Here is a 23867-nt window from a genome sequence, read left to right on the forward strand (position 1 = left end):
CAGATAAAGGGCAGTTACAGCTAATCCTTTTCCCCTCATAAGGGAACAGATAAAATGAACAAAAACTTCAATCTCTGGTTTCCATTCAAGTTGGGACCATGCAACTGATAAAAGTAATAAAGTGTTCAGTCTCTGGTTTCTATGCCGTGTCAGTAAAATATACAGCTGTCCTCCAAGCCCGAAAGACTAATGAAATGTTTTATTACAGCATCCAGAGAAGTATTAAATCCATGTCTGTTTCCATAGAAAGTGCCCCTTTGAATACAATTTTTTTTTTAGATGAAATTTCCTCGTTACTCTTCAGTTCAGACTGTTCTGTAAGATTTGGTACAACTTGGGATGGCCGCTGCTCCGTTGAGCGGAAATCAAAGAGACTATTTTCTGTGTGTGAACAAAACGTAGGGACCACTTCTGCAGTAAATACCTCAAGAATGACTCATTATCTTTAAAAAATTATACTCTGGAAATTGTCCAGTCTCAAAGAAAGCAATGCTTTTTTTTGTTTTTGTTTTTTGTTTCACATCTGCGGAAAGATCAGTCATACAAGTTGCAAGAACAAAACTTTGTTTTCATAACAAGTTAACCATTTCCTGCTGGAAGAAGCCTGTTCAACCCAGTGCAGAAAATAGTCAGAGCTGGAGATAATGGGCCTTTCTCCCACTGTGGTCTCGGGACAGCATTTTGTCCATCTATGCAGTGTACCCCTGTGACACACAGAGCCACAGACGGCCCTCTGTCAGGTGCGCAAGGAGCCATCTGCAGCCTACACTGACCACCAGGTAGCTGGTCATTCACCAGGCGGTCCCGCCTCCCACGTGACTTCACAGCTCGGACCGTTTGTTTGCTCTGCATTCTCTAACATGTCCTTAATTTAGTTGTGCTTAATCGTCTTCATCACGCCAACTCGTCCATGACGAGGGCCTGCTACCAAATTAGCAGGTGGACCTGCAGCCCACTTTCCAGAGCTGGAACTCAAACACCAAGGACCTGTGCCAATTAGAGGAAGACCAATAGAGCTCCGTCCTCATGACACCCTGTCTACAGGTCTCAGCACACTTATATCAATGTGCATGGTTTATTCATCTTAATTCCTTTTTATCCTTAAGAGGAAAATGGAAATTCAACTCTAACCAGGCCAGTGGGTCCTGTCCGATCCTTTCCCTAGTAACAAAAAGAGTGTGGTGGTTAAAGCATCAAGCTGAAGCCAGAGTTCTTGGGTTCAAATACTGCTTCTATCACCTACTAGCTGTGTAATCTTGTGGAAGTTACTGAGCCTCTCTGATGAGAATAAGCCTACCTAATACTGCTACTATGTGGATTAAATGGTTTGAGTGTTCTTTGTACAAGTACTACAGTAGGGTTTCGATATTACCAGGTATAGCACGTGAGATAGGATATTTAATACGGGGACCCAGGACTGCTAAATCTAGGCCTTGCAGAAGGGACGCTGGTTATAGCCTTTGTTTTCTCATTTGTAAAATGAGGTCTGTTTAGCCAGATGATCGATTCCTCAAATATCTTCCTGCTATAAAATGTCACTTTGTTTTAGGATTTTTCTTTCTTTTTTTTCCAAGTGAGAGGAGGGGAGATAGAAAGACAGACTCCCACATCTGCCTTGACTGGGATCCATCTGGCAACACCCATTTGGGCCCGATGCTCTGCCCATCTGGGCCAGGCTCACAACCAAGTTATTTTTAGCACCTGAGACAGAGTCTCCACAGAGCCATCCTCAGCACCCAGGGCCAATGCACTTGAACCAATTGAGTCATGGCTGCAGGAGAAGAAGACACACATACACACACAGAGAGAGGGTGGGGAGGGAGAAGGGTGGAGAAGTAGATAGTCACTTCTCCTGTGTGCCCTGACCAGGACAGTCAAACCCAGGACAGTCAGACAGTCAAACCCAGGACATCCACATGCCAGGCTGACGTTCTACTGCTGAGCCAACCAGCCAGGGTTATGCTTTAGGATTATATTCATTTTTCTCTTCCTTACAGCGCTGCTGTGATAATAGATGAAATTGTTTTCTGGTTGAAAGAGAGGGAAACTGAGGCACAGAAAAGGCAAATGGTTCTTTTTTTTTTTTTTTTTTTTTTTTTGCAAAAACGTGCATCACTGACTCAGAATTACAAAATTTCACTTTGCGTTCTTTCTTACAGCTTAATAAATGACTAGCTTGCTTACCTCTGACATTTGGAGGATTAGGCCTGGAGTCCACCCTGTCCAGTGTTCTATTTCTCAGAATAGCTACAGACCGCATTTGCAGACCCAAAAATATTTCTTGCCCTGGCCGGCTGGCTCAGTGGTAGAGTGTCGGCCTGGCGTGCAGGGGACCCGGGTTCGATTCCTGGCCAGGGCACATAGGAGAAGCACCCATTTGCTTCTCCACCCCCCCCCCTTCCTCTCTGTCTCTCTCTTCCCCTCCCGCAGCCAAGGCTCCATTGGAGCAAAGATGGCCCGGGCGCTGGGGATAGCTCCTTGGCCTCTTTCCCAGGCGCTAGAGTGGCTCTGGTTGTGGCAGAGCGACGCCCCGGAGGGGCAGAGCATCGCCCCCTGGTGGGCAGAGCTTCGCCCCTGGTGGGCATGCCGGGTGGATCCCGGTCAGGCGCATGTGGGAGTCTGTCTGACTGTCTCTCCCCGTTTCCAGCTTCAGAAAAATACAAAAAAAAAAAAAATTCTTTAATAACCTGTCACCATGCTGTCCTCCATTAATTTATCTACATCTATATCCAAGAATATTCAACCCCCTGGGGTAATAACCTTCATGTGTTTTTGGCACCAGGCCTCTGAATTCTTCAAGGAACTTCGGAAACTGCAAGGTGGCTGGGGACCTCCTCTGAAGCCCCTCAGTGACAGCAGTTTGAGGGGCAAGATGCTCGATCCCACAGGCCAGGGAGAAGGTGAACCAGGGACCGGTGTCTGAAAAGGGAACGACCACCTCTTTTCCACGAGGGAACACCCTGTCCATCTTTCCATTTCAAGGCTGGTAACTCTGAGCTCACAGTCTCTGTGGAGAGGCTACAGAGAACACCACAAAACAGGGCCAATTACCTTAGCCCCCTGATTACAATACGAGCGTCACTTCCTCCGCCCTTTCAGAGTGGAGTTCCAGGTCAGAGCTGCATAAGCTCTGTTTGCTCTGTCTAAAGCCTCGACAGGTGGCCGGAGTGCAGGACAAGCGGGCCAGCAGTTGAAGAAGGGAGGGCAGGTAAAGAGACAGCAGCCAGGACAGGGAGGAACGGGGAAGAAAAGGAACAGGCACCCAGGGAGGGGGACCTGTGGTCCCTGGAAACTAGGGCTTCCCAAGAACGCCCTGTATGGACTTTGACACAGAGAAGGTTCCACCACCCAGCTGCTGTCCCTATCACTCAGAGAAAAAGATGATGAGAGTGAGATGATTTCCACACGTCCTTAGATTTCTGCCAGCCTTTATAGATGCCCTCTGAAATTCAATTGTTTCCTCCTCCCCCCTTTTCGTTCCCCCTTTACTTGTAATATTTTCCCACCTTTGAAAGGTTAACAGGTGATTCTGTAAGTTGGGGTAAAGGGGGCTCTAAGTATATAGATTTAGCTGGCTTCGGGGGCAACTGTGAATGACAGGATTTTATTTTTAACTGTGGCTTTACTGGGATGACGTCTCTGGGCAGAACTGCATACTTCACCATCCTTCATAAATTATTAAAACATCATCCTAGAAAATATTCCCTTTTGTAGAATTACTTTCATAGACTTTTCAATAGAGAACAAAATGAATAAAAAGAAGGTTTGAGTGATATTTGAAAGAGGCAAACAAATTTAGAACTGTATTTTTTTATTACTATGCCAAAATAAGGCATTAGTGACATTTAGAACAATTTTTACCTGAATGTTTTTCTATTCTCTCTAAACAGAATGTGAGGTTTTCAATTTATTCTGAGTTCTGTCTAAAAACAAATTCATCATGGGCCCAAGGAAATGAGTCTTTTCAAACACTACATAGTGAATCTTTTCAAAGGGAGTAAATATAAAGTAATATTTTATTTATTCTTTGTATGTTTCCACATTTTCCAAAATTTTTATAATAAATATGTGTAGCTTTTATAGCAGAAAAAAATTTTAACAGTGTTTTTTTTAATCTTTATGTATTGATTTTGGTGAGAGAGGAAGGGAGAGAGATAGAGAGAGAGGAAGAGAGACAGGAACATTGATCTGCTCCTGTATGTGCCCTGCCTGGCCAGAGATCGGTCCGGCAACCTCTGTGCTTTTGGACTATGCTCTAACCCAGCGGTTCTCAACCTGTGAGTCGCGACCCCGGCGGGGGTCAAACGACCAAAACACAGGGGTCGCCTAAAGCCATTGGAAAATTTCCACAGGTTGAGAACTGCTGCTCTAACCAAATGAGCTATCCAGCCAGAGTTAGAAAAATGTTTTAATGGAATAACAAGTAAAGTTACCCTACAGCCAAAGCTCCGCCAGCACAAGATGAGGGTTGATTGACATCTAGGAATCTGGCGTGTATGCAAGGGGATGAAAAGAAACCCACAGAACATTCCTACCACCTTTTTGCAACCTCTCAGCCTGAATTATATCACCAGTTGCATTGTGTGAATCTCACTTATGTACGGAAAACTGTAATAAGATTTGAAAGACAGAATAATCTCTCCTCCTGGGCTCTGACATCACAACACTGGACTGAAAAGAAGACAGATCCCGCAACCAGAAAACAATTCAAGGAACTAATGTCTCTGATCACCTTCTGAGGTGGACAGCAGGAGACAAGGTCCTGCTGAAAACCAGTCCGACTTTCTCCACAACTAACACAATCTCCTCTTGCCCCAGATTTAATTGGTAGAACCATCCAAAATGCAAGAGGGTGTAGCAATTGAATAAAAAATAAAAACGTTCTGCATTAATGGATAATTTTTATAAAAATAAATAGTACTGGTTGACTGGAAATGATGTCCAAGAAAAAAGTCATTTACTAGAAAAAAAATCCATTAAAAACATTTCTGGGTTGACCTAATGTCTATGGGTCTACCTTCACCACATTGAACATATATCTGTGTATTTCAGAAAGAAGAAGCATTTTTGTCATTTTAATGAAATGACTCTGAGAGCATTTTATATTAGCCTTTTGACTTTCAATCTAAAAGGATATACAAATGTTTAGGCCAATAAGCAATGAACTAATACTCCTGGCATGTTGGGTCCCAATATACAACTAACTATAAAAGAGGAGGAAGAATTTGGAAGGGAGTTGGACACACCAAATCCCTCCTTTTGACAAAAGAGAAGTCTTGTATTCTAGAACGCTTATCTGCAACACCGAGCAAACCCCAGAAGTATAGCTCTCTGATCCCGCATATCTATCCCCATCCCCAAAGCGAAATTTCCACAGCACTGTGCCGAGAAAGGAAAACTGTCAGCGCACTCCCGAAGGATGCTGCTCCGAAGTCCCTGGCGATCGATCGAAACTCCGCAGGGCAAATAAAGCGGGCAGGCACCAGGCAGCGGCCTCAGCTTCGTGGCGCCCCTGGGCTTACCTTGAACTCCTTCTCGATGTTGGCCAGCTTGGCCAGCTCGTTGCTGAGCTCCAGGGCGGTGAGCACAGGGTCCTCGCTGGACAGGGACAGGTAGGCCGGGCTGGCCAGCCCCTTGTAGGCGTTGATCCTGGAGCGCGAGTGGCTGAAGGAGTCGTGCCTCTGCTTCTCCATGCAGTCGGTGCACTTGCAGAAGTAGTCGTGCGGGCGCTCGATGCGCGCGCCCTTGAGCAGCAGCATGTGCACCACCTCGTACTTCTGGCAGTGCGCGGCCAGGATGATGGGGGTGATGTCGGGCGAGAAGCGCGTGCCGTCCTCGTCGTAGGCGTAGAAGTCGTCGTCCTGCAGCTCCTGCTCGCAGGGGCTGAGCGTCAGGCGCGCGCTGGCCGCGAAGCCCGGGTGGCCAAGGATGGCCTCCACGATGCGCACGTAGCCCTTGCTGATGGCCAGCAGCAGCGCGTCGCCGATGCGCGCCAGGTTCTCCTTCTTGAGCAGCAGCTCTGTCACCTCCAGGTGCTCGTTGCCCACGGCCAGCTGCAGCGCGTTCTGGCCCATGTAGTCCACGCAGTTGACGTTGAGCGTCCGGGACTCCTCCAGCATCTTGCGCACCACGGGGATGTTTCCATACTCGGCCGCGTCCAGGAAGCGTTCCTCCTCGGCCGTCAGGCTGGTGCTGCGGTCGTGGAACATGAAGGCCGGTCCCCGGACGGCCTGGCGCCGGCCCTTCTCCCGCATCACGGTCTTACGCCGCAGGGATGGGCTTTCATCCATGGACCTAAGCAGCAGCAGCAACAAAAAAACCAATCGTAGACCATTAGGGCGAATTGCTTCCTCCACGCGTCGGGTGCTGTTGTTATCCACACCGGCAGTTAGTGGTTAATATTAGTGGCTAACATTAGCGCCCCTGAAATGGTTAGTGGGTTAGGGGCTAACATTAGCGCCCCTGAAATGCACACCTGTACCCGCGCTGCCTGAACCCGGGGCGCGGCCGCCAGCCCTGTGAATAAGAACTCCTGCTCCATGAAAAACAGCATTCTGAAGGAACCTTAACATAAACAGTTTCCAGACACCTGCACCTACCGCCCTGTGACCTTGTGACCCTGGTTAAGATGGAACTTATGGTACCTCATGGAAGTACCCTTACAACTGCTCTGAACAGTCTTGAAAATACCGGCTAGGAGGTACTTAGCACCAAAGCACTGAGCTTGAAGGCTAAAGAAAGCACATTGTTCAAGAATTAGGGCAGAACATATCCCCTCAAGTCATTGCATGTGTTTAAATACAATAAAAGACCAAAAAGGTGGGAGGGGGAGCCCAGGATTTAGGCCAAGTATTATCATTCAGGATCTTAGAGTCTCTTGCCCCCCCCCTCCTAAAAGACCTTATAAGATTCATTTTTTTTTTCAATGATATGGACAAGATTGAGCAATTATAAAATTAGAGCATCAATCTAGATATATTTTATTGAAAATAACAGTGCTTTTGTTAATGACTTGCTTAATTACCAATACTATATAGTTGTCTTTTTGAACTAAAAGACAACGGTAAGATTCATGGTTTAAAATGCACTCGGATTACTGGTGAATCAAGCAGTCGACATTGAAGGCACACCCAGAACAGTGCGCACCAGAGCGCTGACACCAAACAGGTGGTTGAGATTCAGCCGTGGTACCAAGTCATGTGTGGCCACCAGAGTTCACACTGTGGTGTCTGGGATGCTGGGCAAAGAATTCATTTCCCTGGGTTTCCTTCCCCCAGGGGTTAAGGGGAATTTATAAAGCACTCCCTGTTTTCCTCATACGCTCATGAATAAAAAGCTTTTTGAGAAGTTTAGGGTGTCTCAAAAATGATGGTAAATAAACAATATAATTTTTAATGTTATGATTTTAATCATTTATTTTTTAAAAAATATTTATTGGTTGATTGATTTTAGAGAAAGAGGAAGGGAGAGAGAGTAAGGGAAACATTGATTTGTTGTTCCACTTATTCATGCATTCATTGATTGGTTCTTGTAGGTGCCCTGACTAGGGATCGAACCCACAGCCCTGGCATGTGGAGATGATGCTTTAACTAACTGAACTATCTGGCCAGGGCCTATTTTTAATATTTCAATGGCTATTATTATAAGTACAAATCTGCATCTTTACCTTTACCCAGATTTTGAAATGTTTACTACAACTTCCTTTTTTAAAAAACAAAAACAAACTGTGAATTTTGTTTTTTTGTATGAGTTGCACCACCAAAGCTACCAGATAAAGCTCATTGCACATTGCTGACTTTTGAAGCAAATAAAAGTGACAAGTTACAAGTGAATGGCTGGGGGGGCGGGGAGGGGAGAATGCTTTTCTTTCATCATATGTATTCCAGAATTACCTTATACTGTTGACAAAACAGTATTCACGGAGTCAGGAGTTGAAAACTAACTAGAGAGGACATCAGCCTCCCTGGGGGTCCAGAGGGGGACATCAGGGAGTCTCTTCAGCAGAACAGTGGTGGTATGAGGAGGTGAGGCCTTTGGGAGGGGAAGGATTAGATGTGGCCATGAGGGTACAGCCCTCATGATGGGATCAGTGCCCTGTAAGAAGGGACACCAGCGAGCGTGCCCATTCTCCTGCCTGCTCCTCTCCACCATGTGAGGACACAGCGAAATCAGCTGTCTGCAAGCCAGGAAGAGCGCTCAGCAGAACCTGCCCACCCTGGCACCCTGGTCCCAGACTTCAGGCTCCCAAGCTGTGAGAAAACACATTTCTGTTGTTTAAGCCACCCAGTCCATGGAACCTGTTATGACAGACCAAGCTGAGGAAGACACTGGCCATACGTCTTAAGGCAAAAACAAAACAAAAAAACAAAGCAACAACAACTTTTTAATGCTTTACGAAACAAACTTGGGGTTCTTAGTCCTTGTTCAAACACTGAAGTGGATAAAAACTCCTTCCTGAGAAATATTTTGGTGAACCCAAAGGCAACCCTTTTCTCCACTTCCTATTCAGAAGCAAAAGTACAAGTAACGCCCTTCTGTTTTTACAACGTTGCCATCAACTCCTCTGACCTCTGTCACTGTCGCTGTGTGTTAACACGTGGCATGCCTGTTACAATGTAGGTTTCTGGGCCCCATTCTAGACGAACTACAACAGAATCTCTCAGGGACAGGGCACTAAATGTTGCGACTGTCCAGGATAAAAACAATGGCGCACTCCTGAATCACTGAAACACCCCCCCCCCCCGCCCCCGTGGGACAAGGCCCATAAACTCCTGTCACTCTGTCCCCGCCGAAAATAAAGATGAAGTAACAGGTTCAAACTGAGGGACAAGCAGCCTTATGCTCAGATGTCTAGGATTTATTACCATTCAAATTTTATTTCTGGGAAGCCACTTACCTGGATCATAAAAATAAGAAGCCTGCAAAAATGCCTTCATTGGTGACCATTTAATGTCACACCTCTGCTTTTATCAAGGATCAATATTTTTGAAAAGTTACTATGTCTTCTTCGATCCCTGCATTTAAAGGGTTAAAGAGGCTGCCCGTTATCGTATTCATAGTACCTTTTATGGGGATTCAAGTGCTAGCCTCATTCTAGAATTGTGTAGCAAGAAGCCTCTCTCACCAGATGAGGCTTATCTAGTAATATAAACTATATAACCCTGTCCCCCCTTTTTTATTTTGGCCCATGGTATCCAGCAACTTAGTTTGGATGTACAAGGCTCCGTTACCCACCACATTCATATCCCAGACGCCCGACACAGCCTCTCCCCTTCTCCTAAATGATTTCTCATATAGACTTTATTTTTTTCTCACATAGATTGTAAATCCGTGGATGGTTAGGGCACGCTTTCTGTACCATCACCCTGAGCCCCACCGGGAGTGGACCCTCAGTAAGTACCTGTTCAGGTAGTTCCCAAATCCCTTCCCGGCCGCTGTCCTGTCACTTCTCGCTCAGGTCAGCACCCAGCCTCTCAGGCTGGTTTCCAGGTTGAGCAACTTCAGAGTACCCGAGACCCACTGTCTTGATCCTGTCAGTCACTGCATTCTGAAGCTTCTCCCTGGGAACGTTTCCTGTCCTGGATCCTCCCTTCCAGGGCTCACTGCCAGCACCACCCTCCAGACCTGGCACTGGTCGGTCATGGTGGGATCGTGACAACGGCTCTCCAGGAGCGAAGGAATGACCCTTCCCGAAGGACCTGGTGTGTACATATGTGGGCTTTTTTGTTTTTGTTTTAGAAAATTAATTTTAATGGTAACATTGATCAATAAGTGTACATAGATGTCAGGCAAACATCACTCCATCATTTGAATAGTTAATTATATTGTATATCCATCACTTAAAGTCAAATCATTTTTCGTCACCTTATATTTGTCCCTCTTTACACCCTTCCCCCCACCCCCTTCCCTTTCCTTACATCTCCCTCCCCTGAGAAATACAAATCAAAACTACAGTGAGACACCACCACACACCTGTTAGATTGGCTATGATCAACAAGATAGATAATAACAAGTGTTGGAGAGGCTGTGGAGATAGAGGAACCCTCATTAACTGCTGGTGGGAATGCAAATTAGTACAACCATTATGGAAGAAAGTATGGTGGTTCCTCAAAATATTAAGAATAGAACTACCATATGACCCCGGAAATCCCTCCACTGGGTATCTACCCCCAAAACTTGAAAACATTGGTACATAAAGACACATGCACCCCTATGTTCACTGCAGCATTGTTCACGGTGGTCAAGACATGGAAACAACCAAAGTGTCTCTCGATAGAGGATTGGATAAAGAAGATGCGGTACATATATATCTAAAATGGAATACTACTCAGCCATAAGAAATGATGATGTAGGGTCATTTACGAGAACATGGATGGACCTTGAGAACGTTATACAAGTGAAATAAGTAAATCAGAAAAAACTAAGAACTATATGAACCCATACATAGATGGGACATAAAAATGAGACTCAGAGACATGGACAAGAATGTGATGGTAACAGGGTGGGGTGGGGGAGTGGGGAGGGGGCGAGGAAGGAAAGAGAGGGAGTTGAGGGAGGGGAGGGCACAAAGAAAACCAGATAGAAGGTGACAGAAGACAATTTGACTTTGGGTGAGGGGTATGCAACATAATCAAATGTCAAAATAATCTGGAGATGTTTTCTCGGAACAAATGTACCCTGATTTATCAATGTCACTGCATTAAAATTAATAAAAATAAGATAAAATAAAAAAAGAAAAAGCTAAAAACTGTATGATGTCACACAGAGGTGAGGTGGAAAACTGAGACTCATGGACATAGATGACGGTGCAGTGTGTATACATTTTTCACACACTGTTGTACCCCATCCTCACGAGAGCGCTGAGGCAGGTATTATTTTCCCTGTTTCCTAAGTAAGAAAACGGAGCCCCCGAGAGAGTGCCCCAGGTGCCACCCAGTAAAACATGGCACTGGGGTTCTGTCGGGGTCGGACACCCCGATTTCCTTCTTTGTACCCTGCAGTCGTCTCTAGCATCTTGCACTTCTTTTACTTATTTATTTTTTTATTGATTTTATAGAGAGGAAGGGGGGAAGAGAGACACACAGGAACATCGATCTGCTCCTGTATGTGCTCTGACCGGGGATGGAACCTGCAACCTCTGTGCTTTGCAATGATGCTCCAACCAACCGAGCTATCTGGCCAGGGCAGTCTCTTGCTCTTCTTAAACTCTGCTCACACTGTCAGTGTCTTCTTAAAAGCAAAAAACAAAAAAAAGCGAGAGTCCCCTGGCTGACTTTTGGGGACACTGGCAGCCCACCCCACCGGCCCAACCTGCCTTCTTTCCTGGCTCTTCACTGCCCCGTAATCAGACCATGCTGCTCACTTCTGTTCTCTCAAGGAACACCTACCCTATCCAGGGCATTCTCTGAAACATGAGGATGGTGCTTCTTTCTCTCTTGTGCCTTTCCAAGTCCAAGATCTTTGTTTGCCCTGGCTGACTCAGGACCCCTGTCGGGGGGGGAGGGGAGTGTGACCTAGTGCATTGGGTATTGGGTGTGTTTAGGGGGCAGTGAAGAAGACAGATTATTGAGGGCAAGTGCAAAGAAAAAGATCAAGGTAATTTGCAGCCTCTTGCAAAAATAAAAAGGAGATTATGCAAGCAGAATTTGGGAAAAGCAGTGTCGTGAGGAAGGGTTTCTTCCATTCCTCCTTCCTCTGATTAACTCTGAAGGAACTGGGTCCTGGAGTGCCCTCATCACGTGGACAAGAAATCTCTCCCACCCTGGCAGGGCGGCTCAGTGGATGGAGCACCATCTCAGCACACTGAGGTCGCGGGTTAGATCCTGGTCAGGGTACATGTGAGAAGCAACCAATGAGTGCACAGCTAAATGAAACAACTAAGTGGAAAACAAGTTGATACTTCTCTCTCTCTCTCTTTTCCTCTCTCTCAAATCAATGGAAAATTTTAAAAAAGAAAGCTCTCGCACATTGGCAGCCCAGCCATGTCACCTGCTGTACCTGGAGAAGAAGGATGTAGCAGAAGGGAAGTAAAAGTCAACCTGTGGCCCGAGAGGCTGAGGAACCACTGAGGGTAGGGGTTCTGGCTCGGGGTCTGGGACAGCCCAGCCTGGTCCGGCAGCAGAATGGGGAGGGGCTTTTCCAAGCCGCCCTCTGCTTCCACGTGGCATGGACCCTGCGATGAGAGCCAGGGAACCTGCACCAGGACGAGATAAGATCACGGGTGCTGTGAGGTGGACCCAGGATGTCCCTGCAGGCGCTGGGTTCTGCAGCCCGAGGGGCTGAGCTGAAACCACGCACACCAGGGAGAGCACAGCTGGGTTCTGACAAAGGCAAGTCGGCCGGGGACAAGTCACTTCCACGGACGGGCAGCGCCGGAAGGGACAGCAGAACATCCCCATCCCGGAGACCAGAGGAGTCAGAGGACACCACCTCTCTGTCCCCCACCCCCAGTGGCCAGATGCTATGGAGCAGAGCAGAGGGGCAGCTTTCTGGGAGTTTAAGTAGTTTTACTCAAGTGAGAGAGAATTTCTTTAAAAAGAAAATGTGCTTTACAGAATCAAATTAGGTTCAGTTGAGATCGGCCTCAGAGCATCTCTCTGGAGCACCCTCCACCAGGGGTGGATGCTTGGAACATAAAGAGGCTCTGACCCCTTGTAATGACTGGGTGGGGGGAAGTCCCTTAGACATGGGCTAAGGGCACAGGAGACACTCCTGGCTGCCCAAGTCCCTTGGGAATTCAGGGCAAGTGCTTTGATTAATTGATTGATTGCTTAGTTCACTTGTCGAATGAGAATAAGTGTCTGTTGAATAAGTGAAACACAAAATTTTAAAAATTAACTTAAACCACAGATTGGCTTATTTTTTTCTCTCCCAGTGAGCAGGCGGGTGGCTCAGGAGAAGGACCTGTTACAGGCAGATTGTAGGGGTGCCATGTTGCTGCTCGTGGAAGCTGTGTGGGTTCTTGACCCACACAGCTCTGGGATGCTCTTGACCCTCTGTCTCTGGGATGCTCCTTTGTTTCCTTCCGGGGGCATGCTCTCATTTTCGCCCTTGTTCAAATCCTTCCTGTTTCCATGATCCAGCCTGCATTACTTGGCTGTAAGCAGGGGGTAAGGTGTCACAGGTCATCACTAGCACACCTGCAAGATTCTGTTCATTCTGAAATGTTGAGTCTTTTGACCCTTTCTGAAACCTTTCCTGATCACTCCAGCCTAAGCTCTGTAATATTGCTAGTCTGCCCTGAATCTCTACACTTAATTTTATTTCATCTCTTTGGTTAGTGTCTCCTAGGATATTCGTGTCCACTAAGGTCAGCTGAAGATAACTGCTTTGTGCTTCCTATGTTGTTTTATACTTATGTCACCTTGACAGTGCATACTGCAGTGCAGTAGATGTTTGAAAAGTACTTTGAACTGATACGCTACAGATAAAGAGACCTGGTTAGAACGGTCACTTCCTCAAGGTCACTGAAAGGTAAGAGAATTAGGAGATTAGACTCAGAGGTCCTATGTCAGACTTTCTCTACGTTACCACGCCGTGTCTAGGGAGTAAGAAAAATGAATAACCGCTTGTAAATCAAAACACCGGTGGTAAAATATACGTTCAGCTTATGGGTAGGAACATTCTGGTTCTATCAAGAACAGTTTCTAAAATGGCCTCAGGATTGAATCAGAAGCTCTTTAGCACTCAGTAACAACTGACATTGTCAAAGAAGTCACCTGAAATCCTTGGTTGAAAAAGGTAAGAATTCATCAGCTCCCCCCTCCAGCTAGCAAGGACACAGGCTAAGAAATATCACCCCCCACACAAGCCAAAGCAATGAGAATCACACGCAAATTGTTTGGACTAATCCATTCATCGCCCTGAAGACAGGGGGTGTGCCGACTGGTGAAGATCCGGCCTGTCATTCTGTGAAGTGCGAGAGAAGCAGAGGAGTCTCAGAAGAGGAGAGGAGGGAGCAGCAGAGAAGACAGACAAGGGGTTAGAAGCAACCACCACACCGGTGGTGATGGTGTCAGGGTTGGTGACGACTGGAAGTGGTAATGACAGGCAGTCGCAGCAGGCAGTGACAGAGGACACAAAGGTCATGGAGGAAAAGTCACAAATAGACAACCCCCACTGTGCCCCTGGCAAGCAGGTACCTGTCAGTCAATATGGCTGCCTCTGGGGACATCTATCATCTACCCAGTGCTCCTCACAAGTGAGTGTGCTTGGAAGGAGGACAGGGCACCTGATAAAGGGCCTCTATGATGTATGTCATTGAAACACATGACTTGACCGTCTGTGAACATGTGTGTTTTTGGGGTGGAGTCACGCTGAAGCCTGGGAGCCCCTAAGTGCACATTCCACTGCTGAGGGTATTAGAATCAAAGGGCTCAGGCTCTCTGTCATTAGCTTCCATATCCGAGTCAAGTCTGCAGTCTCAAGGTGCTTGCTCCCCTCCTGTCACCCTGAGACCTGCCTTTCACCAGAGAACCCATATGTACCGTCCTACTTGACAGAATGGAGTAAAAAATGCAAAAGAATATCGTCACAGTCACACTCTCTCCTCCACGGGTGGCGCACGTGTGCACATGTACATCTCACTGTGTATAAAGATGGAGGACCAAAACCCTAATCGTCACCTATTAGCTCAACAGAACAAAGATGGGGATTTTTTTTTTTTGACTAGATGATTGTAGACAAATATCCCTGACCTGGACACAAGTAAAGACAAAACCCTATGAAATCTGAATTATTCTCATAAAGTCACTGCTGAGCCCCGTATGCACAAGTGTGAAGTTAGCCACCCCACAGTTCATCACTCCAGACCTTGTACCTGGGGCCAGACTCCTGCGTGACCACCCTGCCCCGGCCACTAATCTGGTCCCTTCCCAGACGCATCCTGTGGAGTGCCGAGGGCATGCCGAGAGGGAAGACTGCTGGCCAAGAACAGCCCCCTTCTCGTCCATAAGAAAAGATGGAGCGATGTCATTTGGAACAACGTGGATGGACCTGGAGAACATCGTGTTAAGTGAAATAAGTCAGAAAAAAAACTAAAGAACCCTATGATTTCACTCATATGTAGGGTATCCGACTGAAACTCATAGACACAGACAACAGTGTGGGGCTCACCAGAGGGAAGGGAGTGGGGGACTGTAAAGGGGGTCAAATATATGGTAACAAAAGCTGTTTGACTGGGTGGTGGGCACACAATGAGGTAGCAGACGATGTGTTATAGAATTGTATACTTGAAACCTATATAATCTTATTAACCAATGTCATGTCACCTCAATATATTACAAATGGAAGGAAGGGAGGGAAGAAAGGAAGGACAGAAGAAAGGGAAGGAGGGACGGAGGGAGGGAGGAAGGAAGGAAGGGACAGCTTCCCTCTCAGAAGACTGTTTTGTGACCATTCACTGTCACTTGAGCAATACCCTGAAGGGGGCTGTCATCTTAGTGTGGGACTTAGACAACTTTAGGTAGGGGACTTCAGATGACCCTCCCACTGTAGGGGTTATTCTCTACTCCATTCACCTAATAAGATCACTCATGGTTCAGCATCTTCTTCCTTTTGTGATCTTGGTTCTGTTAATGATACTGAATGCTAGGGCCCCAGTGAATGCCAGGGGGTCTCTGGCTTTAGGATGATGGAATAAAGACAGTTCTTACCCTGTCTCCTCTCCGAAATTACCTTCCAACAAGCAACAAGGAGAAAAAGAACAGCAACAGAGAGGTCACCATTCTGAGGTCAAAGGGCATTTGTTACCCCACCCACCGTATGTGAGGACGGGAAGAGGCACCGGCAGGCTGCCTGGCAACTCAGCAGAGAAAAGGGAGGCCCCACTGCAGGGCCTGTAAGAAGAAGCTGACCCACCCTGCTCGGTACCAGAAAAGGCTCAGAAGTTGAAGGCTAAAGAAATACCAGAAAGTAGAAACAAAGGTAGGAGCCAAAAATGGGGGGAATTTGGCTGAAAATCTATATGAGGAGTCGTGAGAAACCCTTCCCCCAGATCACTAACCCCAACTGATGAGATCAAGTGATACCTCCCCCCCCCCCACACACACACACAAGAAAGATAAGATGTACAAGATCTGGAGAAACAGGCACAGAGATGCACTGGATGAGGGGAGGGGGGGTAAGCAGACCCAGGGGAGGGCAGGAATCCAGAACAGGGGGTCCCTGCCCAGTTCCAGAATAATAGCAGCCGGGTTTATTATCTCCCAATCCCTCCTCCCTTGAGAAATAAAGGTTTTTTTAAATACTGCATTTCTGAAATAAGAAAGAAGGCGATAACAAGAAATCCTCGTACAACAAGAAAGAGCTCTTAGAGCTCAAAACTATCAAAACTAAGATAGAAAAAAAATGAGTGAAAGAATTGGGGGAGAGAGTCAAGGAAACATTTCAGAAAGAAGAACAGAAAAAACAAGCACTAGAACATAGAAGAGAAGAGATAGGAAAACCAAGGATCAGTCCAGGAGGTCCAACACCAAAACAACAGGGATCCCAGAAAGAGAAAAGACTAAACAGAGTGGGTAGGAAATAATAAAAGAAATAATACATGAAATCTTCCATAAAGGAACCATAAGCATAGTCTCCAACTACTGAAAGGGTTCATCCAGTGTCCAGCAAGGCACATCCTCTTGAAATTTCAGAACAGCACCCATGAAGAGACAGTTCTTTTTTTTTTCCTTCCCTAAAAGTCTCCTAAAGGAAAAAAAATAATTGAAAACCACATTCAAAGGAAGTCAGCGGGTTTAGAAGGGATGCCTTCAGGAAGACACATTACAGTTGGGGACTGCAGAGGATTTAGCTAAAGAAACAAGAACAGATGAGTCAAATATGCACTCCAAGAAAAACAAGTAATTAAAAAAGAAACACGATCATACTAGTGCACCGCTTGACTCCGCAGCGAACGATAGTTACATGGTCATAAGAATAAAGACGTCAATAACCAAGAATTGTGAGAAAGCATGTAGCGGAGGGTGAGGGGAGAGGACAAGGTATGAGTGAGTGAAATGTCCCACCTGACACTACGGAGAACATCTAAAACATCTGAGCAAGCAGGTGGCCGTGGATGAAGGGGTTGAAAGTGGGCAGGAAGAAAAAAGGAAGGAAACAGGGAACTCTTGGGGACTTGCTATTGTTCGTTAAGCCTTTGTAGCACTACCTCATCCTTAAAACAGTATTTATCTATTACCTCGATAGGATGCGGAATAACTTTAAAAACCACCAACAAAAAATGACAACTCTGTACTGTACATAGAGAAATGACTCCTCTTGGGGATAAACTAATATTATAATGAGAAGTTTCAGATTATTGTAGGTCAGTCTGATGTCATGCTGCATTATTCTTCAAAATTACACCGTAACTATGGAGAAACCTGCCTCTTCCTCCTGAACACTAGTTTGACTTTGGTCCTCAAAGTCCAAACTCCTGTCCTTGGACACATCACAGGCCCTTAGAGAGTTGCCGATTTCTGATTGAGGGGGTGGGAGCAAGATGCTACTTCCAATCTAATGCCCAAGCCATGTACACCGCTGTTCTCACACAGTTCAGCTGAGCCTAGGCCGGGATGTCTACACGAGGCCAGTGCCACAGAAACCCACGTCCAGCTGGACAGTATGGGTGAGGGCAGTGTGCACTCACCTGCAGCTCCCCTGTCACACGGAGATGTGCTGGTTATGTCAACCTTCTAACCACTCTGTGACTTCATTTTCAATAACTTTTTAAAAATAAAAATTGTATATACGTCAGGTGTAAAATACAATGATTTGATATACATATATATATAGTGAAATGACTAGTCAAGATTATTAACATAGCCATCTCCTCCCATAGCTACTTCATTTTCTTTCTTTCTTTCTTTCTTTCTTTTTTTTTTTTTTTTTTTTTTGTGAGAGCACCTGAAATCTACCCTCCTAGCAAATAGCCAAGATCCAAGATATGAAAACAACCTAAGTGTTTATTGATAAATGCATGGACAAAGAAATTGATATCTGTATATATATCTCAGTGGAATATTATTCAGCTCAACAAAGGAGACCCTGCCATTTGTGACCACATGGATAAACCTGGAAGACATTATGCAAAGTGAAATAAGACAGACACAGAAAGGAGAGCAGTGCATAATCTCACGTGTGGAATCTAAAATCATCAACTACAGGGAAGTGGGGAGCACACTGGTGGCTGGGGGTGTAGGAAACGGGCAGACACTGGTAGAAGGAGACAGGGCTGCAGTTATGTAGGATGCATAAGTCTAAGCTCCAATGCAATGGTCCCCAACTCCTGGGCCGCGGTCCGGTACCGGTCCGTGGGCCATTTGGTACCGGTCCACAGAGAAAGAATAAATAACTTACATTATTTCTTTTTTATTTATATTTAAGTCTGAACGATGTTTTATTTTTAAAAAATGACCAGATTACCTCTGTTACATCCGTCTAAGACCCACTCTTGACGCTTGTCTTGGTCACGTGATACATTTATCCGTCCCACCCTAAAGGCTGGTCCGTGAAAATATTTTCTGACATTAAACTGGTCCGTGGCCCAAAAAAGGTTGGGGACCACTGCTCTAATGGACAGCATGAGGAGTAGCGTCAATAATTACATATCGAATACAAAAGCTCTGTTATTGATTTACCAAGTAACCTTCAGAAAATGACTGTAGTTCTCTGTGTGCCAATGTCCTCCTCTGCTGAATAATGACAATGATAAAATCTGCTTTATTTATTTTTAAAAAAAAATTTTTTTTATTTATTCATTTTCAGAGAGGAGAGAGAGAGGGAGAGAGAGAAACAGAGAGAGAAGGGGGGATGAGCTGGAAGCATCAACTCCCATATGTGCCTTGACCAGGCAAGCCCAGGGTTTCGAACCAGCGACCTCAGCATTTCCAGGTCGACGCTTTATCCACTGCGCCACCACAAGTCAAAAATCTGCTTTAAAGAGCTGTGATTCCAGTTAATTAGTATAAATGTCAGCATGAAGTAGTATGTAAACACAAATTACTGCTTTTATTATAATAGAAAGCACTTCTTCCTAAGAGAAACTGAACAGAATCCTCTTTTCTGGAAGTCTTTCTTGGTGAAAGGTAACACCACAGAGAGACCTAAATTTAGGTTTTGTGCTTGCATGTTACTACAAGGATCAATTCTTTTTACTAAAAGTAGAGACCTAAGTTTTTCTCTTGATTCATCAAGTATTTGACAACTATGGGTCAATTCTTCCCTTTTCTTGGAACTGTCCTCTCTAAGCAGCCTACCCTTACCACCACCTGCACCTTCATCCTTTTTTTGTGTCTTTTGCTTACTCCTGTCTCTCTCCCTCTCTCCCTCTCTCTCTGCCCTCTAACAAAACATTTCCCGCAGATAGGGGAGCCTAGGCTGCCTTTGCCTTCCCCATTACATTCCTTCTTCAGTGATACCATATACTCACAGGACTCTGTAACCATTCCCACCAGACAGTAGACACTCAAATTCTCCAAGCTTTAAACTTGCCTTGACATCTTTTTATTTGATACCTCTCTCAGAATTATGTGGAAAAAAAAAACAAAAAAGACTCTCCTCTCTGTCCTATTCTTTTTAACAATAACATCCAATGATCTCTTTGTTATCTAGGTTTGAATCACCAAGTCATCTCTGACCCTGCTTTCTCTGTAAACCTCTCATGGGCAGTCAAGTTGCAAAATTCCCAGAGATTCTATCTGTGTATTCTCTCTTCTAATCTCTCCCCTTTCCATCCCACCAGCATGACGCTGTGACACTGTTACAGATTCTGATCTGGTCCCACCAGCACGACACTGTTACAGATTCTGATCTCGCCTGGGGAGTTGCAATAGCCCCTAAGTTATTTATTCACAACCACTACATCCAGCTACATCTTTCTGCTTTCCAACACATAACTTTATGTTCCTAAAAAACTCAACTAACATTCCCTAGACATGCCTGGCATTTTGGGACCGGACTGGGGGAAAGGGCCTGAATTAGTAACTCTGTCTCTGCCTACTGGCCATTTTCTCAGGCTGACAAAGGTTTCCTCAATTTCTCCACAACTTTATGTTGTATGTCTCTCCTTTGCACTTGACCCTTCATAGTTCTATCCTTGTGTGTGTGTGTGTGTGTGTGTGTGTGTGTGTGTGTGTGTTTATGGTGTTTATCTAGAGCATAATCACTCATGATCAGTTTTATTTCCACCTCCCCTCCTGAGATTCTGAATTCCTTGAGTGCAGACAGGTTGTATGTGGCTTGCTGTACCTAGCCTGCATTTTGCACATGTAAATGCTTAAGAAATAACTTAGAATTGAAATTCATGACAATGCCTTCAAATGGCATTTTGGAGTTTATCAGATACGTTACAACCCAAAACACTTCAGGGACGAGGTAATCTCTCCAATGACACACTACTTGGCCGTAGGTTGGCAAATAAATAGGATAAAAGACATATTGGTTTGAATCACTGGTTGAAGTAAGAGTTTTGCCAAGGTTTTTTGTTTCATTTTTAAAAACCTTATTAGTGCCTGACCAGTGGTAGCGCAGTGGATAGCGTCGACCTGGGATGCTGAGGTCTCAGGTTCAAAACCCCGAGGTTGCTGGCTTGAGCGTGGGATCATAGACATGATTCCCTGATCTCTAGCTTGAGCCCAAAGGGTGCTGGCTTCAAGCTCAAGGTTGCTAGTTTGAGCAAGGGGTCACTGGCTCAGCTGGCGGCCAATCCCGTCTCAAGGCAAGGCATCTATGAGAAGCAATCAATGAACAACTGAAGGAACACAACTACAAGTTGATGCTTCTCATCCCTCTTCCTGTCTCTCTCTCACTCTCTCTCTATCTCACTAAAAAAACAAAAAAAAACAAACAAAAAAAACTTGTTAGTGATATAACAGATGACATTCTTTCTTCTAAGTCAGTCTGTGTTTAAAACTCCCAAATAGAATCCTGGAGCATGGAGCAGTGAGACAAACAACAGGATCACTCTGAGAAATCTTCCTGATAGAAGTGGGTTCTATCCTCAGCCTCCCTCCTATTCTGTCTTCTAAAGAGGGCTCTGGGGCCACCCTGCTCTGAGCCCACCCTAGGGCTGTGTGTTCACTCCCTAAGCTATGAAACTGGGTGTGTTCTACTCTGAAGGAGAAAAGAGCTAACCTCCGCCAGGGATATCCAACTAGTCTTCGCCATTACCAAGTCACAGGCCTCAAACAAACAGGGAGAGCTGGCTGCAGCACGCCGGAAGAAATTTTTCTTAAGTCTACCTCCTTAAAATGACTGGATCTTCTCGGCCTCTTTAGAAAATACACTATCCACAGTCTTTCTTGTTGAATTCTGTCAACTCAGCCCATAGAGAGGGAGATGTTCCATTAGCAGCTGGACACCCTTTTTGCCCCTGGCTCTGAATAACTGACCTCAGACCTCACAAAGGCAGAGAGTGAGGGATCTCTGCTCTGCCATCCTTTCTCAGGTAGGAGTGCTCTGCTGTCCAATTTAGTGTGAATTTAAGGTAAAAGAAAAAAAAAGTTAAAGGATCAAGAAATTGAGCAGGGTTCTTAAAACCAAATTGACCAAAGGAAAAAATAAAAATAAAAGGACCACATCTTAAAACCCCAGAGAGGCAGGGAAGCCAGTCGGCGGTGCTTTCGTCGCTAAGGATTCTATTACTTACATTTCCTGGGCCATTACCACTCCAGGCCTATCTTCCGCAAAAACCGAACCACGCTGGGATGCATCGCTCGTTTTAAAGCAGAACCCTTCCCAGGGCCATCTACTCCCGGGTGGCTCCAGAGGCCTGGCCCCGGCAGCGGGCAGCCCTTGGCTGCAGGGGGCGCTGCAGAACCACCTCCCTGGGCCCAGGCGGGCAGTGTCACGGCCAATCCGACCCCCACTTTCACCTAGAGTTGAGCGTTCTTCCTAAAAAAGACAGCAAACCCCGCGACACGCCCAAGGTACGTGCCAAGAGAACCGGAGAGCTTGCGCCCTGTAAAATGAATCACCCTCTTTCTCATCCTCTCTGCGTCTCGCAGGTCTGGGAAGGAAGCAAAGTTGCTCCTTCTCACCCATTACAGCGTGGACTTCTATACAGTATCTTCCTTGAAAATAAAAACACAACTGTCGACCCTGAGCCGCCCGGGGTCTACGGCCCAAATCACCAGCAAAGCGGTCCCCGCGCCGCTCTCTTCCGGGGGACCCACTGGGGCTCTGGTTCCAGACTTCCCGGTGAATGGGCCGTCGGGAAACCAGGCGACCAGGCACACCGTCCGTCCACGATACCCTCCCTTCGCCCCGACGGCCCGGAGCATCCGAGGGAACCCACGTTCCCGGGGTGGCTTCGCGCTGGGACGCGGGGACGAGCTGGGGGTGCGCGCGCGCCCGGGTCGGTGCGCACCTTGCCTTCCTAGACCCCTCGGGTGATCGTGAGCACCCGGGGTCCATTCTCCCAGGGGGTTCCCAGCCCATGGGGCCGTCGCACGTGTGTCCCCGCCATAGGAGAGAAAGTGTCCACTGACTGGAGAGCGCGCCCGGCGTCCGTGAAGTCGCTTCATGGGGCATTTCTCTCCACAGGGCAGGACCTAGGGGGCGGTCCCCGAATCAGACCGGATAGGGTCTGGGGTCATGGGCACGTCGCGGGCGCCTCCCTCCCGGGCCGCGGCGGCCGGTACTTACGTGTCGGGTCCCGGCGACCAGGGCGGCGGGCGGTGGCCGTGAGGTTCCTGAGGCGCGGGCCCCAAGCGCGGCTCCAGACCCCCGTTGACGCCCCTCCAGCCCCGCCGGCGACGCTGCGGCTCGGCACCCACGTCCTCGCCCTCCTCCTCCTCCTCCGGCGCGGGGAAGGTCACCCTCGCCTGCTCCTTGCACTTCCTGACCTTGGTGGACATCACGCCGGCCGCGGTCCGCACGCGGGGCTGCCTGTCGCGGGCCTCCGCCTCTGCCTCCGCCGCGCCCCCTGCCCGCCGCCCGCGGCCCCGGCTGCCCCGCGCAGTGACCGGGAGGGAAGCGGGGAGGACGCAGCGGCGCCGCCCGTCACCTGGCGCTCAGAGACGGAGACGGGGACCAAAGCCGCCGCGCGCCGCCCACCATCCAGCCCACGGCCGCTGCGCCTGCGAGCAGTCAGCCCGGGGCCGAGTGGGGCGCGGGCGCTGTCTGCTCCGTGGCCGCGCCTGCTCCGACAGACAGCATCACTCGCTAGGACAAGAGCCGCACTCGGGGTGGTGGAGGGGGAGGGAAGGGCCAGTTCCTTCTCCGACCCGTGGGGCCGGGGAGGACTCAGCCGGCCAGCAGGTAGGGAGGCGGGGGAGCAGAGAAACTCCCCCTCCCCACTCTGCCTTCTCGCCTCCCAGGGGCCCCACCGCCCTTTCCACGCAGACAAGTCTCCCTGGGGAGACAGAGAGGAACCGGCCGGTGTGCTGCTCCTTCTCCTGCAGTCCTGTGTACCCTCTCTACGGCAAGGCCTTACTTTCCGTTGTTCCTCTCTCTGAGACTTAGCTGAACCTGCAGAGGGATTAGGGGCTTGTCCCTGAGAGCCTTCTCTAGCCCAGCAATGGCAATGGTTTAAATGTGCGTGAGGCTTTAAATGAATCTCAAAAACATTGAACAGGATTTATATACTTTCCAGGGAATATTTTCCAGCAACATTTAAAGTCCTTTAAAAAAAAAAAAACAGACAAAAAGTATTTTAAAATTCAAGAGTAGTATTTCTTCTAGGAGAAAAGACTCAGGGAAGTTTAGTCAGAAGAAGTATTCAGGATCAAGGAATGTATCCCTTGTTTTAGAAATGAGAAAACCAATGGGCTTAGAGAGACTGAGTTCAACAGCCCAAGGGAGGTAACTAGTGAGAAAGAAGACTCTGGTTAGACCTAGGCCAGTGTGTTTTCCAGGTGCCTATTGCCTCAATAGGCAGCTTC

The 23867-nt window shown here is 47.1% G+C and overlaps 1 protein-coding gene across 2 annotated transcripts in view; it reads right to left on the minus strand.

Moving 5' to 3' along the window:
* Positions 1 to 23217, minus strand: part of TRPC3 (transient receptor potential cation channel subfamily C member 3) — a 57922-nt gene extending 34705 nt beyond the window's left edge. For both annotated transcript variants that reach the window (XM_066384638.1, XM_066384646.1), the window contains exons 1-2: positions 22630 to 23217; positions 5523 to 6294 (exon numbers count right to left, since the gene is read on the minus strand). In XM_066384638.1, coding sequence (XP_066240735.1) covers positions 5523 to 6294; positions 22630 to 22841 — 984 coding nt within the window. In that variant the 5' untranslated portion in view covers positions 22842 to 23217. The remainder of the gene's footprint in view (positions 1 to 5522; positions 6295 to 22629) is intronic.
* Between the last annotated feature and the right edge of the window lie 650 nt (positions 23218 to 23867).

This window comes from Saccopteryx leptura, chromosome 1 (assembly GCF_036850995.1).
Source record: "Saccopteryx leptura isolate mSacLep1 chromosome 1, mSacLep1_pri_phased_curated, whole genome shotgun sequence".
Taxonomy (NCBI): Eukaryota; Metazoa; Chordata; class Mammalia; order Chiroptera; family Emballonuridae; genus Saccopteryx; species Saccopteryx leptura.